Source organism: Lissotriton helveticus, chromosome 5_1 (assembly GCF_964261635.1).
Source record: "Lissotriton helveticus chromosome 5_1, aLisHel1.1, whole genome shotgun sequence".
NCBI classification, from domain to species: Eukaryota; Metazoa; Chordata; class Amphibia; order Caudata; family Salamandridae; genus Lissotriton; species Lissotriton helveticus.
The window spans coordinates 1,274,312,091-1,274,331,869 of record NC_136065.1 but is presented as its reverse complement, the minus strand read 5'-3'; the positions used below and the strand labels follow the sequence as shown (position 1 = coordinate 1,274,331,869).

The window sequence follows — 19,779 nt, the reverse complement described above, 5'->3', positions numbered from 1 at the left end:
CGTGCAACGCACAGGTCGTGTGTGTCAGCCCGGGCCGAGACAGCTTCCCTCCCGGGCGCGCACACAGAGACAGTTTTAGATATTATCGCAGCCTCGCAGCCGAGTACTTCACAGGTCTTTAAAGACCATTAACATGTTAACGAGGATTTGTTTTTTTTTCACCTCTTAATCTCTGCATGGTGCAAGGCGACAAATCCTTTCTTTGACACTGGTAACCTTTGGTAACCTTTACCTACTGTCCTGCTGCGTTGCAGGAGAAAATACGTTTGTTTATTCCTAGTCACCTTTCCTAACCCCCGCAGCAGTTTATCACATCAGGCTGTGACACAAAGTTTGACTAATGGAGTAGGTAAGAGAATCTTTTACTACATTTTTTTCTTTTTAAAATCTGCACAGGCCCAGCAGGACACATACCTTGTGTGTGTTTCATTTAAACAGTTTTTATCATTATCATGGCCAATGCAGGACAACAATAAGACACTACAAAATGCCCAGATAACACTGGTGATTAATAATCCTGCTAGAGAGCAATCATTTGTGTGTTAGTAGTTTTTAAATGCAGATGAACTGTATTTTATGTGGATAGCTCAGTGGGTTGCTGCCTTTGTCACAGAGATCCTTGTGTTACTTGCAGTTCAGAAGTTACAATCGTATCATAGGTCAGTGACCTATGAACTGTCATCGAAGAGCTGCCTACAAACATGAATGGTATAGTTAGAACTTCGCTTTTTTTGTTTTGTGATATAGTTAGACCTTCCCCAGTTTTTCATTATTCTAATGTTGCTAAAATGACTATGTTTGGGCAGATATAAATTTTTATCAGTAAAGCTGACCCCCATGGAAATACTCTTTAAATCCTATGGTTGTGTTTCCCCACACCAAACCCTTTTAAAATATACTGCCCACCAGTATGGATGACATGTGATTCATACACCTTGTAATCCTCATTGGCTTATGTGACATTCCCTATAGGCTGATTTACATTCTTGTTTGATTCATTGTCTCTGTATAATGTGTGTGTGGTGTAAAGTACTGACACACACTACACTGATATGAGTAGCGCTATACAACAAATGAAATGCATATGAGAGAGGGGCTACGTAAAGGTGAGGGGCACTGTTGGAGGATCACTGTGAGGGAATCCGAGGAAGAGGTCATGGGGTGGAGGGGGAGCTAGGGAGAGATGAGGGGCACTGGTGGAGGGTGATAGTGAGGGAGTCAGACAAGGAGGTCATGAGGGGAAGAGGCTACAGAGAGATAAGGGGTACTGGTCTCCCAGGAGGAGGTCATGAGGGGGAGGAGCTATGGGGATATGAGGGGCACTTGTGGCATGAGGCAGTGAGGAAATCCGAGGAGGAGGTCAATAGGGGAGGTCATGGAGGGATGAAGGGACTGTTGGAAGGTGGTAGTAAAGATATTTACGGAGAAAGAGGTTATTGGTGTGGCGCCCAATAAGACTTTTGCATCAGCACTGAAGCCGGCCTTTCTGTTTTTGTTTATTTAATTAGCAGTCAGGTCATAAGGGCTACTGTGGAACATACTTTAAAGTGTGTGCTAATTATATTTACTGCTATATTCAATGTTTTAAGTTTGAAGGTGATTTTTCTAATGTTTTTACCGGGAAAAATGAAAGTGGAGCCCGATGGTGCCTGATATGGGGCTGGGGCCCAAGGTAAGCTGTGAGATAAGGTGCACTGGAGAGGAGTAGTGGATATTCAAGCCTGTAAGGGAGTGCGTTGCAGAGTCTGGGGTCAGGTGGAGGTAGTAATGAAGAGGGATTCTTCTTGAAGGCTCGCACAGAGGGAGCCCGAGAAGTGTCACTTGCCTGATACTCCCACCTCAGAAACCTCCTCTTCCCATCAAAGGGACATTACATGGAAAAAACACTTTGAGAGTGATAACATTTAGAAAGAGATTTGGAAAGGAGTGCGTTTTACTGGGCCTTGTAAGACTAAGAAGAGATAAAGGAGGGCCCTGAAGCAGGCCTGCCCAGAAATATATGCGACAAATCGAGCCCTAGTGGCCCACCCAAATGCACCCTTGGCCCACCCAAATAAAAATTCCTGGAGCCGGGCCTGTGTTGGTGCCTGCCTGGAATGGCTCAGCGAGCAATCACAATGCACTGGAATGCGTCCCAGGGTAATGATCAGTGGCTGAGGTTAATTCAAGTATTCCACCCATCACTTGTTTGTATTTCCCAATGCATAATACCGTTGTATTTTACAATTTCATATTACACATGCTAACAGTTAGAAGTACACAGAATTAAAGGCAATTTCAAGGTTCAACATCACAATCTTAGCCACAACACTGCATCACGCTCCATTAGGTCCAGGCAAAATGTCCATTGCACCAGCGTACTCTTGTATTATTTCAGGAACTGCGCACTACGCTTTTTACACGAAATTTCCCAAATGCTGCCATTATGCCACATGGTGTACAATTATGGCACAGGAGCAAGGAAAAAACACAAAGGACCAAAATACAAATGGCAGTTCGCGTCGCTTGTGTTTTTTGTACAAAATGCACTTTTATTTTTTATTATTAGCACAACATGCCTTTTCACGTCAAAACTGGATGCGAGGACACATTTCACACTAAAATATAGTGCTAAATGCTGCTTGTACATTTCACATCATTTTTATGAACATTTGTGTACTTACACAAAAGCACATAGCTCGAATTTTTCTCGCTCCTACCCTACATATATGCTGTCCCAATTCACCCCTCAAACAAGTGGTGTTGTTGAGCATTTAACCTTCTTCAGGAAGTACGGGTACCTTTTGTCACACGATTCCTGTGAGAAGAATATGAATTGCAATAGATTTAAACTAAAAGAAACGAATGTTGTATTGAACAAAGAGAAGTGACTTCGCAAGGCCCTGAAATCCGCAGCGAATGACGGCACCACCAACAATGGAGACATTGTCTGCAGCTAAGTGAATAAACGCGCGCTGCAGTAGTTGGCCGGGTTTGTAGAGTAAACGACAGGACACAAAATATAAGCATTTCAACCCTGAAGCCAGCATCGCAATGCAGAGGACACTGCTAGGAGGCAAGGAGTAATAGATGCTTCCAACACAGAGTGGGACTTTGTGTCTTATGTACTCCAGGGAGTGTCTAATTTTGCAGATCTGTGCGGAAGTGAGGTCACTGCAAGGCCTGCTGCATCTTAGATCTAGAAGCTTTGTATCTAAAAGATTTGAATATCGAGCAGGTGCCCTTTCTAAGGGAACCGACGCAGAGAATTCTAAATTCCTCTGATTTGGAAGCGTTCTTGAAGAACTCAGTTTAATGTATCACCAGGACCAGCATTGAAAATATCTTTCGTATTTACACTTGCCAACCCCCAGTATTTTTTTGCTGTGCCATGCTATTCATGTAAGGTTATATTATTGGAGTTTGTATGGTGCCCCTTCTGCCATAGGTATGGCTCGAAGTGGTTTCAGCAGTTACATGACTTTACTCATGTTTGAGGTAACAATCACAGAGCAGTATCTGGTTCTGCTTCTGATGCTGTGTTACATGTGTACCTGTCCCTCACCTGTCCCTCACCGGCTCTTTTACTCAGCGTAGAGTCATGCACCATTAGTCAATGCATTTGTTGAAACAACCTAAGAAAGACGCTTTAAAAACAACGTAGCCAAGTGCTCTCTCTCACTTACCTGCCTACTTTACCTCCTTGTTGTGATCTTTGATCTAGAGGTGTTCTTGCACAAGCTCTTAGCTTTGATGATTCTGGGAGGTTTTGTTGGTACACTGACAGAAGACCTAATTCCACCAAGTCTGAGTGATGATTTAAGCACCTCTTAAACACTAAAATCACCCCCACAGATCAATGAATAAGACAAAACAACCTGACTGAGAATAATGACCAGATCCTATGCATTAATTGGACGCCCAGGTCTAGGGAATTGACACATTTGTTCATTTGCAGGGTCCCACACCACACATTCTCCACAAGTTTAGGAATATCTGATACACATGCAGCTTGTGGGTCTGGAACAGCAATGAGGTTACTGTTTGTCTGCTGTGACAGCACAACATGTGAGATCACTCAACAGTGGAGCATGTGTGATTGTCTCCGAGTCACATCTGTTTGCCTCTCTGAGTACATCATTCCTTCTCAAATATACAATCAAGGAATTAGCCACAAGTTTTAATTTTGTAAGGTGGTTCCAGATAGTGTAGATGTCTTATGTTCCTAAGGCACAGCGACTTTATACTTCTGTGATGGTGGTGTTTGGGGTTGTAAAAGATGTGTTCATTTAGAAACTCAGGTTTTGAACCTTCAAGCTGAGTCTGGCTTTCTAGGAGGTGATTCTTAAGACATTGTGAGGTCCAGGGAGTAGCCTTCACTTCGCTGGGTAAGTATATATGCTAGTGCTGAATTTAGGGACACTGGTGTAATTATTTGTTCAGAGGTTGTTGTGGAATGTCATATTTTGATACTCGGTTGCTCCAGCCATGTGATTAAAGTAAACAACAATCCGTGAATCTGCTTTCCCCTCGTTGAGTAGAAATCATAGTGCATGTTTTGGAATTCTCTCTCACGGATTGTGATTTGGAGAATATGCTGAACTTGTCCTAGTCCTAGTTCTTTGAGACACGTGAAAAAGAACTCCCTCATGTTTATAAAATCTATTACTCACTTTAAACGCTCTAACATCCCCTGCTCTCCTGATCGAAAATAAGCATAATAAAGTATCTAACTTACATGATAACTGACATTAAATAATTATTCCATGACCATTCTTCACCGAAAGAAAACTATTAACACCCAACAAGATATTATAATGATGCTTATGAGACTTACTCAGCCTAATTTATTTAATTACATGGCAAACTAAAACATCCTTGCCAAGAGATCTACCCTCAACCAGTCTGTGACCATCTGCCACCAGCAACATATAGTAACTACTTATTCTGTCGCTCAATCCTTTACTATACTGAGCACACAAAAACAACTGCAAATCCACAGCAGAAGCTTCCAAGGGATCCAATGCCTTTTCCATGCACCAACCTACCCAGGCCTCCATGCCTCTCTATACTTCAAAGTACCCAGACTTTCCAAGCCCCTCTATACCTCTTCCTTGTTTCAGGAGCCCAGGACTCTCTGAGAAGTTCTGATGCTTCATTCAAAAGGCCTTTAAAATCTTCTCCTCTCCTGATATCCTCCAAGCAAGAAGGTTCATGACCCTGCTGGTCACTGAAGAATACTCCTCCACTGTTAACTCCATCCCTTCTGGAAACCATGGCTGGGCTGCCCAAAATGGAGAAACTAACACTGTCTGACAGTGCATCCTCTGAACCATCAGAAGAACACTTTGAAATAAGGCAAAATGTTTGAAGGCATAGCCTTTGATCTCCCTCCAATACTGCTGAAAAGCTATCTTCTGCCGCAACTTCCAAAATATTCCTTCAACTGACTCATCAAATGTGACGCACAAAAGATCCACTTCCATAGGTACCCAAACACCCTGCAACCTGCAAAACATTGTTCGATTGAGACTCCAATCGCTGTAATCCATCAAATAGTGGGAATGTCATTCTGCTACACAATTGCTCTGCCATGGCAGATACCCCCGCTCTCAAAACTATCTTGTGTTCTAAACAAAATTACTATAAATCCTTTGCTAACTATGACAAATTCCAAGCTCTGCTGTCTCCCAATCGAATTATATACTGCAGGTCTGACACATTGTTTATCTGTAGTAGAACACTACATCTGTCCAGTGTTTTCTTGAAACTCTTTAGGGAAACAAACCAACTTCCATCCCTAAACAATTGACATACAACTCTTTCTCCTCCAGACTCCATCTCCCTCCAGTTTCCTGGGGGATGTATGACGTTACAACGCATACTTTTACAACGCATACCTTTACAACGAAATCTTTACAACGCAAAAACCATTACAACGCATGTATTTACAATGCATGTTATTACAACGCAGGTACTTTTACAACGCATACCATTACAACGTAAGTATTGGTCCAGCTGTCAGACTTGGTCTCTACATCTGCGGCAATAACATGCGGAGTGCCGCAAGGATCTGCCCTCTCACCGCTCCTTTTTAATATATACCTACAGCCACTGATTTCTGCTCTAAATCAAATGGAGTGTCAAATTTTTAACTACGCCGATGACACACAGATTATCATACAAATTGAGGAGTCATCTGATACCCAGGCTAGGCTACATAACATCTTAAAATACACGACTAACTGGATGTCCACCAACTCCCTGAAGATTAATCCAGAGAAGACCGAAGTACTGCCTATTACCACCTCAAGCAATCCTTGGAACGATCTTCTCTGGCCTCGGGAGTTGGGTAGGACACCGACACCTGCAAAAGTGGTGAAAAGCCTGGGTATCCATATAGATGGTAATCTATCCATGAAAAATCAAGTGTCTTCGGTGGTTGGCACCTGCGTTGGCCTCCTAAGGCAACTCCGGAAAATTTTCCCAATGCTCTCATTTTCCACACGAAGGACGGTGGTGTCCGCAATGATTCTAGGACGTCTCGATTATGGGAATGCCCTCTACATTGGACTTCCCCAGCAGCAACTTTCGAGACTACAAATCGTGATGAACGATGCAGCCAGATTGATTTTTGGAAAGCCCAGATACACTCATGCCTCTCCTCTCTTACGCCAATTACATTGGCTTCCGATTAGGCAGAGGATCTTATTTAAAGGTCTGTGCATCGCTCACAAAGCGGTTTATGGCAATTCACCCAATTATATTAAAGCCAGGTTGGTGCAATATACACCTAGAAGAACCTTACGTTCATCTGATGACGCTCTTTTAGTGAATCCGCGCTATCGTCTGACCACCTTGGGTGGACGGGCTTTTTCAACCACTCTCCCCTTAGCCTGGAATAAGCTACCATCAAGTCTCAGGAAGGAACCAAATCTAATGCCTTTCAGGCGATCTTTAAAAACAGTGCTTTTTCGAGAAGCATGGGGTATGATATAACTGGGGTGTCTACTCTCTGAATGGTTCAGGTTTCTCTTCAAGTACAAGCGCTTAGAGACCAATCGGTGATAATGCGCTATATAAATATAATAAATAAATACATAAATAAATAAAAGTATATATTAATTTTTTTTATGTAAATTAATTGAAATTAATAAAATGTAATTTAATTTAATTTCATTTAATTTAATTAATTTAATTTAAATTTAATTTTACTTTATTTTTACCCTGTACCCCTGTACCCCAAAAACCCCAAACTGACCCTGAACCCTAAAAATACCCTTTTACCCAAAAACCCAAAACAGACCCTGAACCCTAAAAATACCCTTTTACCCAAAAACCCAAAACTGACCCTGAACCCTAAAAATACCCCTTTACCCAAAAACCCAAAACTGACCCTGAACCCTAAAAATACCCCTTTACCCAAAAACCCCAAACTGACCCTGAACCCTAAAAATACCCCTTTACCCAAAAACCCAAAACTGACCCTGAACCCTAAAAATACCCTTTTACCCAAAAACCCAAAACTGACCCTGAACCCTAAAAATACCCTTTTACCAAAAAACACAAAACTGACCCTGAACCCTAAAATACCCTTTTACCCAAAACCCAAAACTGACCCTGAACCCTAAAAATACCCCTTTACCCAAAAATCCAAAACTGTCCCTGAACCCTAAAAATACCCTTTTACCTAAAAACCCAAAACTGACCCTGAACCCTAAAAATACCCTTTTACCCAAAAACCCCAAACTGACCCTGAACCCTAAAAATACCCTTGTACCCAAAAACCCAAAACTGACCCTGAACCCTAAAAATACCCCTTTACCCAAAAACCCAAAACTGACCCTGAACCCTAAAAATACCCCTTAAAAAACCCAAACATTTAACATTTTAAATATAATTATATACTTACCAATACTTACGTTGTAATGGTATGCGTTGTAAAGGTACCTGCGTTGTAAAAACATGCATTGTAAATACATGCGTTGTAATAGTTTTTGCGTTGTAAAAGTTTTGTTGTAATGGTAGTGCGTTGTAAAAGTTGCGTTGTAAAGGTTGTTTCCCTTCCTGGGAGCCCAAACAAGGTCTCCCACCATACAAACTTGCATCCAACGCTAAAAAACAATCTCTGGATTCCTCAAAGATTGCCCAAAAATCCCAATCCTCTAAGTTCTCCATCCACCAAAGCAGCTCCTCCATCACCTCATCTGTCAAGAAAGCTGCTCACCGTACCAGAGACCTTTCCACAACTCACAGCTTTAAATGCTCGAAAGCCAAAGCCCTGTAATGAAGACAACCGTAATCATTGCCTGAGTCGATGGTGAAAAAAGTCACTCGTGCCAGTGTTCTCAAGGAAACCACATCTGTGTTTAAAACACTCTTCACCTCTGCCTTTAACATCTTTACTTTCCATGCAGGAAGTCTCAGAACTGCCTTCACTGTATCCACTTTCTTACTATTTTGAGAGTTGAGAGAAAGGGAAGTAGTCCTCATACTTACCTTGAAATTAGTAGTGCTCATACTTACCTTGGGATTCTCCAGATTCCCCAGATTGCTGGGGTTTGCCTGTGGATGCTCTTCCTCTTCCAGTCCTTCCCCTCTGGAAAAAAACCTGGCTGATTGGAACTCCCGGAAGGCTCCTCTGCCAAACAATTGATAGTGTGATCTTTTTCTTTTTTTTTTCTTTTCTTTTTTTTGTCCTCATTTGCCACCTTGGTTTTGTTTCCATGATGAAGTCCAGTGGTATACGAGCGGGATGCTGTCTCAGCTAGTGAATAACTGGTAGGGCCCACCTTGACCCTCGACACTAGACCCTCCGCTCCTCCATCTCAACCAACTGTAAACACCAGACAAAAACCAATCCAGAAAGGAGTGGATATTTCCACCGTGGTGTCTCGCCCTGGGTTTGGTCTAAGTGGCTTAATCATTGGACCCGGGGGAAAAAAAAACCCCGGACACTCAGTGCGCCCAATTTAATAGTTGCCAAAACGCCTTTTTGTTTGAATTACCAGACCTACCCAGGTCTAATCTGTAGACCATTAAAGTAGAAGTGTACCAATCTTCGATTGTTGGGGGCAAAGAGTTTTTCCATTTTTTACATATCTCCCTTCTGGCAAGCAAGATAGAATAAAAAACTAGCTTCTTCTCTGAGCTTTGGAGACCATCCAGAATACCAAAGATAACCAATGGGAGATCGAGGACTATATTCAAGTTCAAGGATAATGACAAAGTTCTTTTTATGGCCTCCCAAAATGTTGACAAAATGGGGCACTCAAAAAACATGTGAAAGTCTGAAGCGGCTACCAGACCGCACTTAGGGCATGTCACCGGGCTCCCCTGAGTAAACCTCGAAAGCCTTAATGGAGAATAATAGGCTCTATGAATGGTGAAGATGTGATTTCTACGGAGCCAAGATGGTTTCACTACTTCCCACAACATTCCACAGGATAGGCTCCAGAGCTCTTGCAGATTGCGACCCATTATGGTAGACGACCAAAGCTCTTCCGGTAGTGAAAAAACACCGTCCCTTTCTTCCATAATCTGCTTATACCAAGATGAAATTTCCTTTTTGGCAGGAGGTGTATCGATCAAAGAAGAAATTAACTGGCTGTAACCACCTAGGGGAAATTTATTTCCACGGGTTGTCCGAGAGACATATGCGTGGGACCAGCTAGATATTTGCATATACTTGAACCTAGCAAAGTTGGGGCCAATGGTGTTTCTAAGGCACTCCCACGGGAGCAGTTCCCCTTCTGTGAACAAATCACCCAACCCAGCTTCCTTAATCGGGGTCGCAAGGCTATCACTCAACCAAACCGGACTTTCGGGAAGATCCCAAAGCGGAGTCCTACTATTGTAGTACCCTACCTTAATAGTTTTAGTTATTTGTGCCCACATTTTAGCCATTCCTTGCAGAATCTTCAACTTAATTTTTTTTTAAAACTTGGGGTCCCCAAACTTAAACAGAAACCCTGATTGGCTAACACCTTCTCCTATAAGATAGTGTGATCTTGAATGGAGACTTCCAGAGAAAGGTTCCCTTGCTCTAGCCCTGCCAAAACCAATGCTTCCAATGAAAAACTTACTCAGTGAACATTGTGCTTTATCCAGAGCAGTAATCGGTGATACAAATGCCCCTACTCCTTTCACTAAACCATCACCAAATAATAACCCTCTTGCGTTTTCTGAAGATTTTCTTTTAGCAAAGTTCCCCATTTAAGGGGATATCCTCATCAACACCTCCTTTTATCTCTCAGCAGTTAGTGCCGTAATTTGCTTTTCTGAGGAAGTAGATGACACACTATCTCCAACCTCTCAGAAGCTGAACATAAATGTTCACAACCGTAGTATGGGCCTCCTCACCCATGTCTAAAATGTTTGTCTTGATACTGCTGTTGTGCCACCTCTAATCCTTTCCTAAGATCACAAACAAGTTTAAAGAGAAAAGTGATCATATCTGGATCTAAATCAAGATGTGAACAGGCCTTATCATCAACAACTGACTGATTGCATTCCACCCTCATGACCCTTTTGCTTCCTTTCCAAATGACCTTGTGTAATGGACTGACACAGGACTTTAATGCTACCTCATTCAAAACTGCGAGCATGTGTGCAAACAAACTGTACTCTTTCAATGGGCTGTGCCCAGTCCAATATGGCTGCTGCATATCGGATCAGAGCTACCAGCATACACACACTCAGGGGGGAGATTTATCAACATTTTACACTGAGTTAGTGTCACAAAAGTGACACTAACTAGCGCGAAATGTTTTTTTTTGCTCTAGAAAGCACCCTCAAAGTAGCGCGAAGCAGCACGAATCACTGCTTTACGTTACTTAGCACCGAACGGCCATTACATGGGTGGAACAGGGTGTTCCCATGCAACCACCCATGCCTTTTGACGCAAAATCATATATACAAAGATTTATGGACACGGTTTTGCACCAAAAGTTAACGCCTCTTCAAAGGAGGCTCTAACAGGATAAATGCTTTCATTTCTCTGTGTTTTTTAAACTAGGCATGCATGCTGCACTTTGCAGCATGCATACAAAGTGGGAACAACTTTGCATTGTGTCTGGGCATCTTATTTTATATAGGAAGGGTGCCCTTCCTGTACAAAACCAATGCCAGACTAATGCACACACCCTTGCGCTATGGTGCTAAGGTTTGTGCTTGGCGCACGGCAGCTGTAATCAGCGCCAGCATAAAGGAAAGGGGAGGAGAGAGCCATATCTCTGAAGATTTGGTGCCCTCCTGCTCCCTCCCTGTCGTACAATGCAGCGCAGCCTCTTGGGGGGCTGCGCTGCGTTGTGGGACTTTTTGATAAATATTCCCCTCATTCTCTGTTCATCCTGTGTTAAATAAATAAATAACTCTAGCAGCAACCAGGCAAAATCCAAGGCGGCTTCCAAATAGAGATTGAGTCCAACGCAAGACGAGGCTATCACAGCCTGTGCCTGCCTAATCACTCAGATCAAAACATATACATTAAGTGTATCAGTACACAGTGAATCTGAACTTAACAAAGAAACTCTTACCCTAATAAAGGTTTTTCTTTTTTCCTTCTCGAATACTTACCTTGACAAAGTGAAATAAATACAGTGATAAAATGAACACTCCTATAATACGGAATTACCCCCAAACCAAACTTTGTTTGGGACATTGTACTCAAATATTAGTAAAAATATGGTGCACGGCAGCTGTAATCAGTGCATCACAAAGGAAAGGGGAGGAGAGAGCCATATCTCTGAAGATATGGCGCCCTCCTGCTCTCTCCCTGTCGCACAACGCAGCGCAGCCTCGCGGGGGGCTGCGCTGTGTTGTGGGACTTTTTGGTAAATATCCCCCTTAGTCTCTGTTCATCCTGTGTTAAATAAATAAATAGCTCTAGCACCAACCAGGCAATATCAAGGCCGCTTCCAAATAGAGGTTTTTCTTTTTTCCTTCTCGAATACTTACCTTGACAAAGTGAAATAAATACAGTGATAAAACGAACACTCCTATAATTCGGAATTACCCCCAAACCAAACTTTGTTTGGGACATTGTACTCAAATATTAATAAAAATATGAATCAAACTTACAAGTATAACCTGAACCCCAAGAGAAGCAGATAGAATACTTGGCAGTTAGGGAGCAGAAAAGAGGAAGGATTCTCATTAGGTTTAGATGGGCTAGCTATTTTTTCTGATGCTAGAATATTGAGTGTTGCTGGTGTTTACTTTTAATGGCTGTTGAGGTGTAGCAAATAAAAGACTTATGCATAATGTTACCCTCTATTCTTGACATGAAATCATTCAGTGCACTGCCCTGTACAAGATGAGATAACAACATTTGTTTATTTTCTGATATCTTTAGAAACATTTGCTTTACTGGGCTTTTTTCACTCCCAGTACAAAGGGTTATACATTGTTTTCATTCCTTATCTATGGGAGATCTGATCACAAACTGACTAACTTTCCCATTACACAATGGCAGAGGACACTTTCAAATACAAAGACCTATGCAAGACCTTTCAAATGTGGGCCAAAGAAAATGTTCTTTGGTAACCTAGGCACAGTGCATTGTTGCCTTCATCCTGAACATGTCACTCAACACGCATTATATATAAGAATGCATGGGTAAACGAGTGATCCTCTTAAAGAGGGACCATGGATCCAGTCAGCAATATGTTCCAGTGTCTATTTACTACTCATGTACATTTTCACCCATCCAAGTTAGAGTCTGTCCCCTGAATAGTAAAACCACAGTATTATTGGGACACAATATTGGAAATATTGAACATAAAATATTGACAGGTAAGTCTAGATTTTCCATACCTAGCTCCACATATATGTACCTATGTCGTACATATATCTTCAAGCTACTTAGATGTGGAGTTAGGAATAGTAAATCTATACTTCCGTATACACACATACCTTTTGATATTCTGTCCTGCTGATTTCTGTTCTCAATATTCTTGTACCACAATATTGTTGGTGTTGATATTCAGCCATCAGTGCCACTGGAATTATGCGATTGTGCGGCCCGTTGTTTTTCTGCATAATTATAGATTTGCCGCATTTGACACATAATCCACCTGCTGCATAATCTGCCGATTTTAACAAAACGAAATTTCTCAGCAACGACACTCAACATCCTCTGATAATGGGCAATTCACTTAATCTCCCCGTGCCTAACAAAAACGAATGCGCCCTTGTGTAACGAAACTGGTGCTATGTACTGGTGCTCTGATACCCGATATCTCCGGGTCTAGTTTGCGCTATGTAAAACTCTAAAAAAAAAAAAAAAAAAAAAAAAGCTCAACCTACAAGAGATCAGATGCAGTAAATTTAGAAGTGTGTGAGGAGAAAATGAACTGTATTAAGTTAATAGAAGACATTTTAGTGGCAGAATATTTGAAATAGCATTTGATCATAATTAGGGACCGTATGGTAGTCTTATAGAACATATGGATGTATAGTTAAGAACTGTCTAAATATCAAAGAGGAGTCAGTTTAATATCTAGGTCAGCATTCTTAGGGTCTTGTTACAAATTTCTCAGATTTTCTTATGGGCCCATTAACTTCCTAACCTGCCCCACTGGAAATCATGAGGTCCGGAGAAACACGACCGAATGGCGTTGTTTTCCTCAGACCTTTTTAGGTCTCGGCCTAGCGTACACTGCGCAGCCGAGATTTTATGTTTACAATGTATGGGGGCTTGAACCTGCCCCTCTTCTCCATTGGCTGGCTTCCTAAACGGAGGCCAGCCATTGGAGGAGAGAGCGTCACTCCGTTCAAGCCCCTCTTTTTCGGATTCGGAGGCGTGTTTTTTGCAGTTTTTAACTCCGTGACGTCACCCCATCACACAACAGCAAAAACCACGCCCCGAATGCGAAAATGGCGGCGCTTTTCTTACGCCATTTCTGCTCGACCGCGGCCGGAAGAAGTCGAGAAGCTGCTGAGTCCTCCAGTGAGTGCTCGCTTTTCTTACCTATCTTCCCTGATTGTGCCCGTGTTCTTGCCAACCCCTCGTTGGTTGTGCTTGCTCTCCTGCCCCCCCCCCTCGTTGGTTGTGCTTGCTCTCCTGCCACCTCGTGCTTGCTGTCCTGCCCCCTCGTTGCTTGTGCTTGCTGTCCTGCCCCCTCGTTGCTTGTGCTTGCTGTCCTGCCCCCTCATTGCTTGTGCTTGCTCTCCTGCCCCCCCCTCGTTGCTTGTGCTTGCTCTTCTGCCCCCCCCTCGTTGCTTGTGCTTGCTCTCCTGCCCCCCCCTCGCTGGTTGTGCTGGCTCTCCTGCTTGCTTTCCTGCCCCCCCCCATGCCCCATGTTGGTTGTGCTGGCTCTCCTGCCCCCCCTCGTTGGTTGTGCTTGTTCTCCTTCCCCCCCCTTGTTGGGTGTGCTTGCTCTACTGCCCCCCCTCGTTGGCGGTGCTTGCTCTCCTGCCCCCCCTCGTTGGTTGTGCTTGCTCTCCTGCCTCCCCACGCTGGTTGAGCTTGCTCTCTTGCCCCCCCCATCTCTGGTTGTTCTTGCTCTCCTGCCCCCCCTCGTTGGTTGTGCTTGCTCTCCTGCCCTCCCCTCGTTGGTTGTGCTTGCTCTCCTGCCCCCCCTCGTTGGTTGTGCTTGCTCTCCTGCCCCCCCTCGCTGGTTGAGCTTGCTCTCTTGCCCCCCCATCTCTGGTTGTTCTTGCTCTCCTGCCCCCCCTCGTTGGTTGTGCTTGCTCTCCTGCCCTCCCCTCGTTGGTTGTGCTCGCTCTCCTGCCCCCCCTCGTTGGTTGTGCGTGCTCGCTCTCCTGCCCCCCCCTCCTCGTTGGTTGTGCTTGCTCTCCTGCCCCCCCTCGTTGGTTGTGCTTGCTCTCCTGGCCCCCCTCGTTGCTTATGCTTGCTGTCCTGCCCCCTCGTTGCTTGTGCTTGCTCTCCTGCCCTCTAGTTGGTTGTGCTTGCTGTCCTGCCCCCTCGTTCGTTGTGCTTGCTGTCCTGCCCCCTCGTTCTTGTGCTTGCTCTCCTGCCCTGCTATTGGCATATTAAATGACAATGCCATTTATTTATGTTTTAAAAACAAAAACATAAATAAAAATAATGTCATGAGCAATGCCAATAGCTCTAACTTTAAGAAGGCCGAGACCATTGCATTGTAAATGCTTGTTACTCTAGGGGATACGGCAGAGATGTATTGGAAATGGCCAGAAGATTCAGACAGGCAATTACTGATTCGCCCAATGCTTCCCAATATCTTAGGGGAACCTAAGGGTCCCATCCAGAATATCTGCTAACACCATATCCCTGTAGGTAATGGGACCCCTGGTAACATTCACTCTGGGGGGCAGACTTACAGAGTTCAGGCTCAGCGCCCTCACAATGAGGCTCCCACTAACTTTATAAATGAGTAATGAAAGAATGTTTAAAATTTTTTTTTGCATCAGTCAAATATTAGACAAGAGGCCCTTCAAAAACTTGCGGCAGCAGAACTTAATCAAATATTACTGTGAAAATATTTCTGTAATTATGTCCGAGGGATGTATACAGTTTCATTGGCGTGGATTCAACTGATGCAAATGGATGATAAAGAAATGATATAAAATCCTGCAGCGCCTGTTTATGAACACCTAGTGAAAGATGATAATAGTGATGGACCGGCAATAAAGGTGGTTACTGCAGATGCATGGACAGCAGCATGCGCCAAGGTCTTTGATAAAGACGCCATGTTAGCAATTAGGCAGGTTTCCTTTGAGTCACGTTTCCATTATCCTGAGGGCCACACAGGAGAAATTTGGCTTTTCTTTAAAGAGGAAAAATGCAGATTATGTTGCAGAACTCAACAATGTATTGTTGATTAACATTTTTTATTTGCTTATCAACGCCTTAGGTTTGCAGTTAATATTGTGATGTTAACACAAGCCACTCATGGTTTCTGCACTTGAACACGAGTCACAGTTTAACTAAGGGATGTTTCTTTCTCAGGGCCAAGGCAGCAAAAACCATAAACTTTGCCGAGTTCCAGCAGGCTCTGAAGGAACTCTCTGTCAAGCGTTTCAAGGGGAAGTCAGCTGACGAAGCTCTGGCAGAAACAGTCAGGCTGGTAGAGGGCAAGGAACCAGGCAATGCTGGTGTCACGGTGAGTGCATATCCAAAATAACCTAGCAAACACCCTGCACCCAAAGAGACAAGGGGCATGTCAGTTTTTAATTACAAAGGAACCAGGACTGCCGAGGGACCTGGAGCTGTCCAGCCACAACAGTTTCTCTATTATAGGTGGTTTTGCAGTTGACAAGTTGGTAATTGGCTAATTATTTTCTGACAAATTTGGAATTGAATGTATGTAATTGACATTTTGTCCTAACTTTTCTACTGTTCAATTTGTTATGCACAATCTGGTTACTGGCAAATGAATTTGCAATGTGTAACTGGCTCATGACCTCTTGTCCTGTCTTTTCATCCAGAAAGTCCAAAATGTAGGAGGTGTGGACCGCCTCACTGACACAAGCAAGTACACCGGAATGCACAAGGAGCGCTTTGACGAGAGCGGGAAGGGTCTCGGCATCGCTGGACGTGAGAATACTACACAAAACACCGGCTATGTGGGCAACTACAAGGGGGTAGGGACCTTTGAGGGCAAGGTCGGAAAATGAAGGGCCCACACATCTCGCTTCCCTCGCCTGACGACTGACCCTGCACCGTCTCACCGTCTCTTCCTTATTAACCAATAGCTACGCATTCATAGAGTGTTGCCTTCTTGAGAACGGTGGCTCCCAAACCCTGGACTGCTGCCGCTTGTACCACTAGATAAACAGCATTGCCTGCTCATCTTCATGTGTCTGTGTAATCTGTGGCCTAAGCTGGTAAACTTGTGTGATGTTACTTCAATGATCTGGGGCAAATTGTGACTAGCATCACGGAAATGGGGTTGCTTAAGAAGTGGCAAACATTTGTTGGCAGCTAGCTTCATGTTAATTGCTGTATTGAACACAAAGGGAAGGTTATATCTACGCTGATGCTTAATTGCATTGGAGAATGAGCTGTGCTACACTATTGTTTACTTTTCAAAGAAGCAGGACCTTCGTGCTACTTTTGACTAAGTAGTTGAAAAATAAGTTAACAGGGCAAACAAGGTCCCTCCTGTGTATTGATTTTATAGTATTGGGAGTCTTAAAGTGGGGTACACTACGATCACTGGGAATGGATCTGTCCCGGGGTGCCCGGGGACTCGAGAGGTATACTATCCTCTACTGTGCTAACTGGCAAATCACGGGAAGGAGAGGCAGAGAACTTAAATAGGCTTCTCAAAGAAGGTTTTATTTGTGTATAGGTCTTTCTCCTTCGGCTGGTGATGCGTTCTCTGGCGAACACCGCAGGGTCATAGGCCGGAGAGCGGGGTAGATCCAGTGTGGCTCTAGAGATGGTTCCACACGTCCTCCGAACCAGGGGTCTCCGTATGAAAGAGAAGAAGACAGAAGAGTATCAGAACTGGGTATGCCACTACACGGAGAGGGACCGGGAGTGAGAGAAACCCGTGCTACGTGGTTTATAGAGAGATCGTATAAGGAGAGGAAGTGCTCGTGAAGGGGGGAGTCAGGGATACTTTACACAGGCTGTACAAGTCAATCGCTAACAGGCGGGACTCGACTTCCCATCCACCCTGCCATACGATCCCGTACCTGTTGTAGCCACGCTCCTCCCGTGGGACCGTGGCGGGGCGTGGCTCGCAGATCTGTTGGCCTCCTGGCTTCTCCGTCTCCTCCGCTTTCCTCTGGTTCACGTCCTCCGACTCCTCACAACGGCTGCTCACACGCTCCTCTGCTCCTCGGCTCGCTTCTCGGGAAACGCTATCCGACATTTCCTTGATCCGGGCTCTTTTTGATTGCGGCACGTCATCCTCTGGGGGCGGGGCTACCCGTGCAGTGTCCAGACCCTTAAAGGAATAGGTGTCATGCAGGTCCGCCGTCGGCCACCAGTATTCTGGGTCTCCGGTTCTCCAATCCGTGTCCTCGTCAGGGCCAGGCGGCTGTGGAGAGGGAAAGGAGTCAGGTGAGAAAGCGGGGTCGGACCACCAGTTCGTGGTCGGACCCCCCTCTAGGGGCCCCCGGGGACCCACCCCATCACACTCCTCCACCCCTGGACTCTCCCGATCGGGGAGAGGAAACACCCGGGAAAGGAAGTCTGCGTTCCCATTGTCCTTCCCCTTTTTATGCAAGACAGTAAAGGAATAGGGTTGTAGGGAGAGGAACCACCGGAGTACCCGAGGATTGTGACTGCTATTCTGGTGCATCCATCTCAATGGGGCATGATCGGTATGGAGGATGAATGGCTGACCCTCCAACTAATAACGCAGCTTCTCCACTGCCCATTTGATGGCCAAGCACTCCCGCTCAATTGTAGAATATCTGGCCTCCCTCGGGAACAGCTTCCTACTGATATACAACAGGGGGTGTTCAAGACTGTCAGGACCCTTCTGGGACAAGACCGCCCCCACCCCTACATTGGAAGCGTCCGTGGCCAGAACAAAGGGTTTATTGAAGTCGGGGGACATCAAAATCGGGCCAGAGGTCATGGTGCTTTTCAGGACAGAGAAGGCCGCGAGAGCACCCCGGGGATGGCTGTTTTAGCTCCCTGGGCCTCACATCTTTCCTCAACAGGTTGTCAGGGGCGAGGCTACTTTAGCGAAACCGGGAATAAAGCGTCTGTAGTAGCCTATGAGGCCTAAAAAGGCCCTCAGCTCCTTTTTCGTGGATGGAAAGGTGACTTCTGTTATGGCCTTCACTTTCTCGGTCTGTGGGGCTATGTGTCCCTCCCCAGTACGAACCCCAGGTAGTTCACTTTGGAAAAAGCAGCTTGGGACTTTTTGGCATTGATATGGAGCCCTGCCTGTCGTAGAGCGTCCAGAACGGTATGAAGATGTTGTAGGTGTTCTTCCCAGCTCCTGCTGAAGATGAGTATGTCGTCCAGGTACGCCGAACTGCAGGACAGATAAGGATGCAGCACAAGGTTCATGAGGCGCTGGAAGGTTGCCGGTGCCCCATGGAGTCCGAAGGGTAGGACGGTAAATTCGTATAGGCCATCATCAGTTACGAAGGCGGTTTTCTTTCTGTCTTCTTCACGAAGGGGAACCTGCCAGTATCCCTTCGTGAGGTCGAGAGTGGTGATATACCTGGCATCGCCGATTTTTTCTATCAGTTCATCAACCCTTGGGATCGGGAACGTATCAAAGGAGGAGATCGCATTCAGGGCGCGAAAGTCCATACAAAAACGTTTGGACCCGTCGGGCTTCGGGATCATCACAATCGGGGAGGACCATTCGCTGTTCGAGGGCCTGATAACCCCCAGGTCTAACATCTCCCTGATTTCCTTCTTCACGGCTGCTCGTCGAGCAGCGGGGACCCGGTAGGGTCTCTGTTTTACCACCTTCCCATCGGTGGTGTTGATCCGGTGTTCCACTAAGTTGGTGTGCCCTGGTAGATCCGAGAAGATGTGGGCATATGGACTGAGGACTCGGTGCAGGGACTCCTCCTCCTTCTGGGACAGTTCGGGATTCACCACGAGCTTCCTTACTGTAGATGGGGGTACAGGGTGAGGAGAGGCAACGTTTACTCCCTTAGGGGTGGGACCCATTCATTCTTTCAAGAGGTTGATGTGATAGCTTTGGGTTTTTCGCGCCGACAGGCGTAACCGATAGGTGGTGTCCCCAATAGTATCCACGACTTGATAGGGCCCCTGCCATACGTTCTTGTGTTTTCCCCCTGCAGCAGGAAGTAACACCAGTGCCCACTTCCCTACGGAGAGACGCCTCAGTCTCTTCCCCTTATCATAGTGTCTTTTCTGTCCGGCCTGCT

At 45.0% G+C, this 19,779-nt stretch overlaps 1 protein-coding gene across 3 annotated transcripts in view; it reads left to right on the top strand.

Annotated features, from left to right (window-relative positions):
* The window catches only part of TPPP2 (tubulin polymerization promoting protein family member 2), a 45,130-nt gene extending 28,374 nt beyond the window's left edge, over nucleotides 1-16,756 (top strand). For all 3 annotated transcript variants that reach the window (XM_078641222.1, XM_078641224.1, XM_078641223.1), the window contains exons 3-4: nucleotides 15,914-16,067; nucleotides 16,393-16,756. In XM_078641222.1, coding sequence (XP_078497348.1) covers nucleotides 15,914-16,067; nucleotides 16,393-16,581 — 343 coding nt within the window. In that variant the 3' untranslated portion in view covers nucleotides 16,582-16,756. The remainder of the gene's footprint in view (nucleotides 1-15,913; nucleotides 16,068-16,392) is intronic.
* The last annotated feature ends 3,023 nt before the right edge of the window (nucleotides 16,757-19,779 follow it).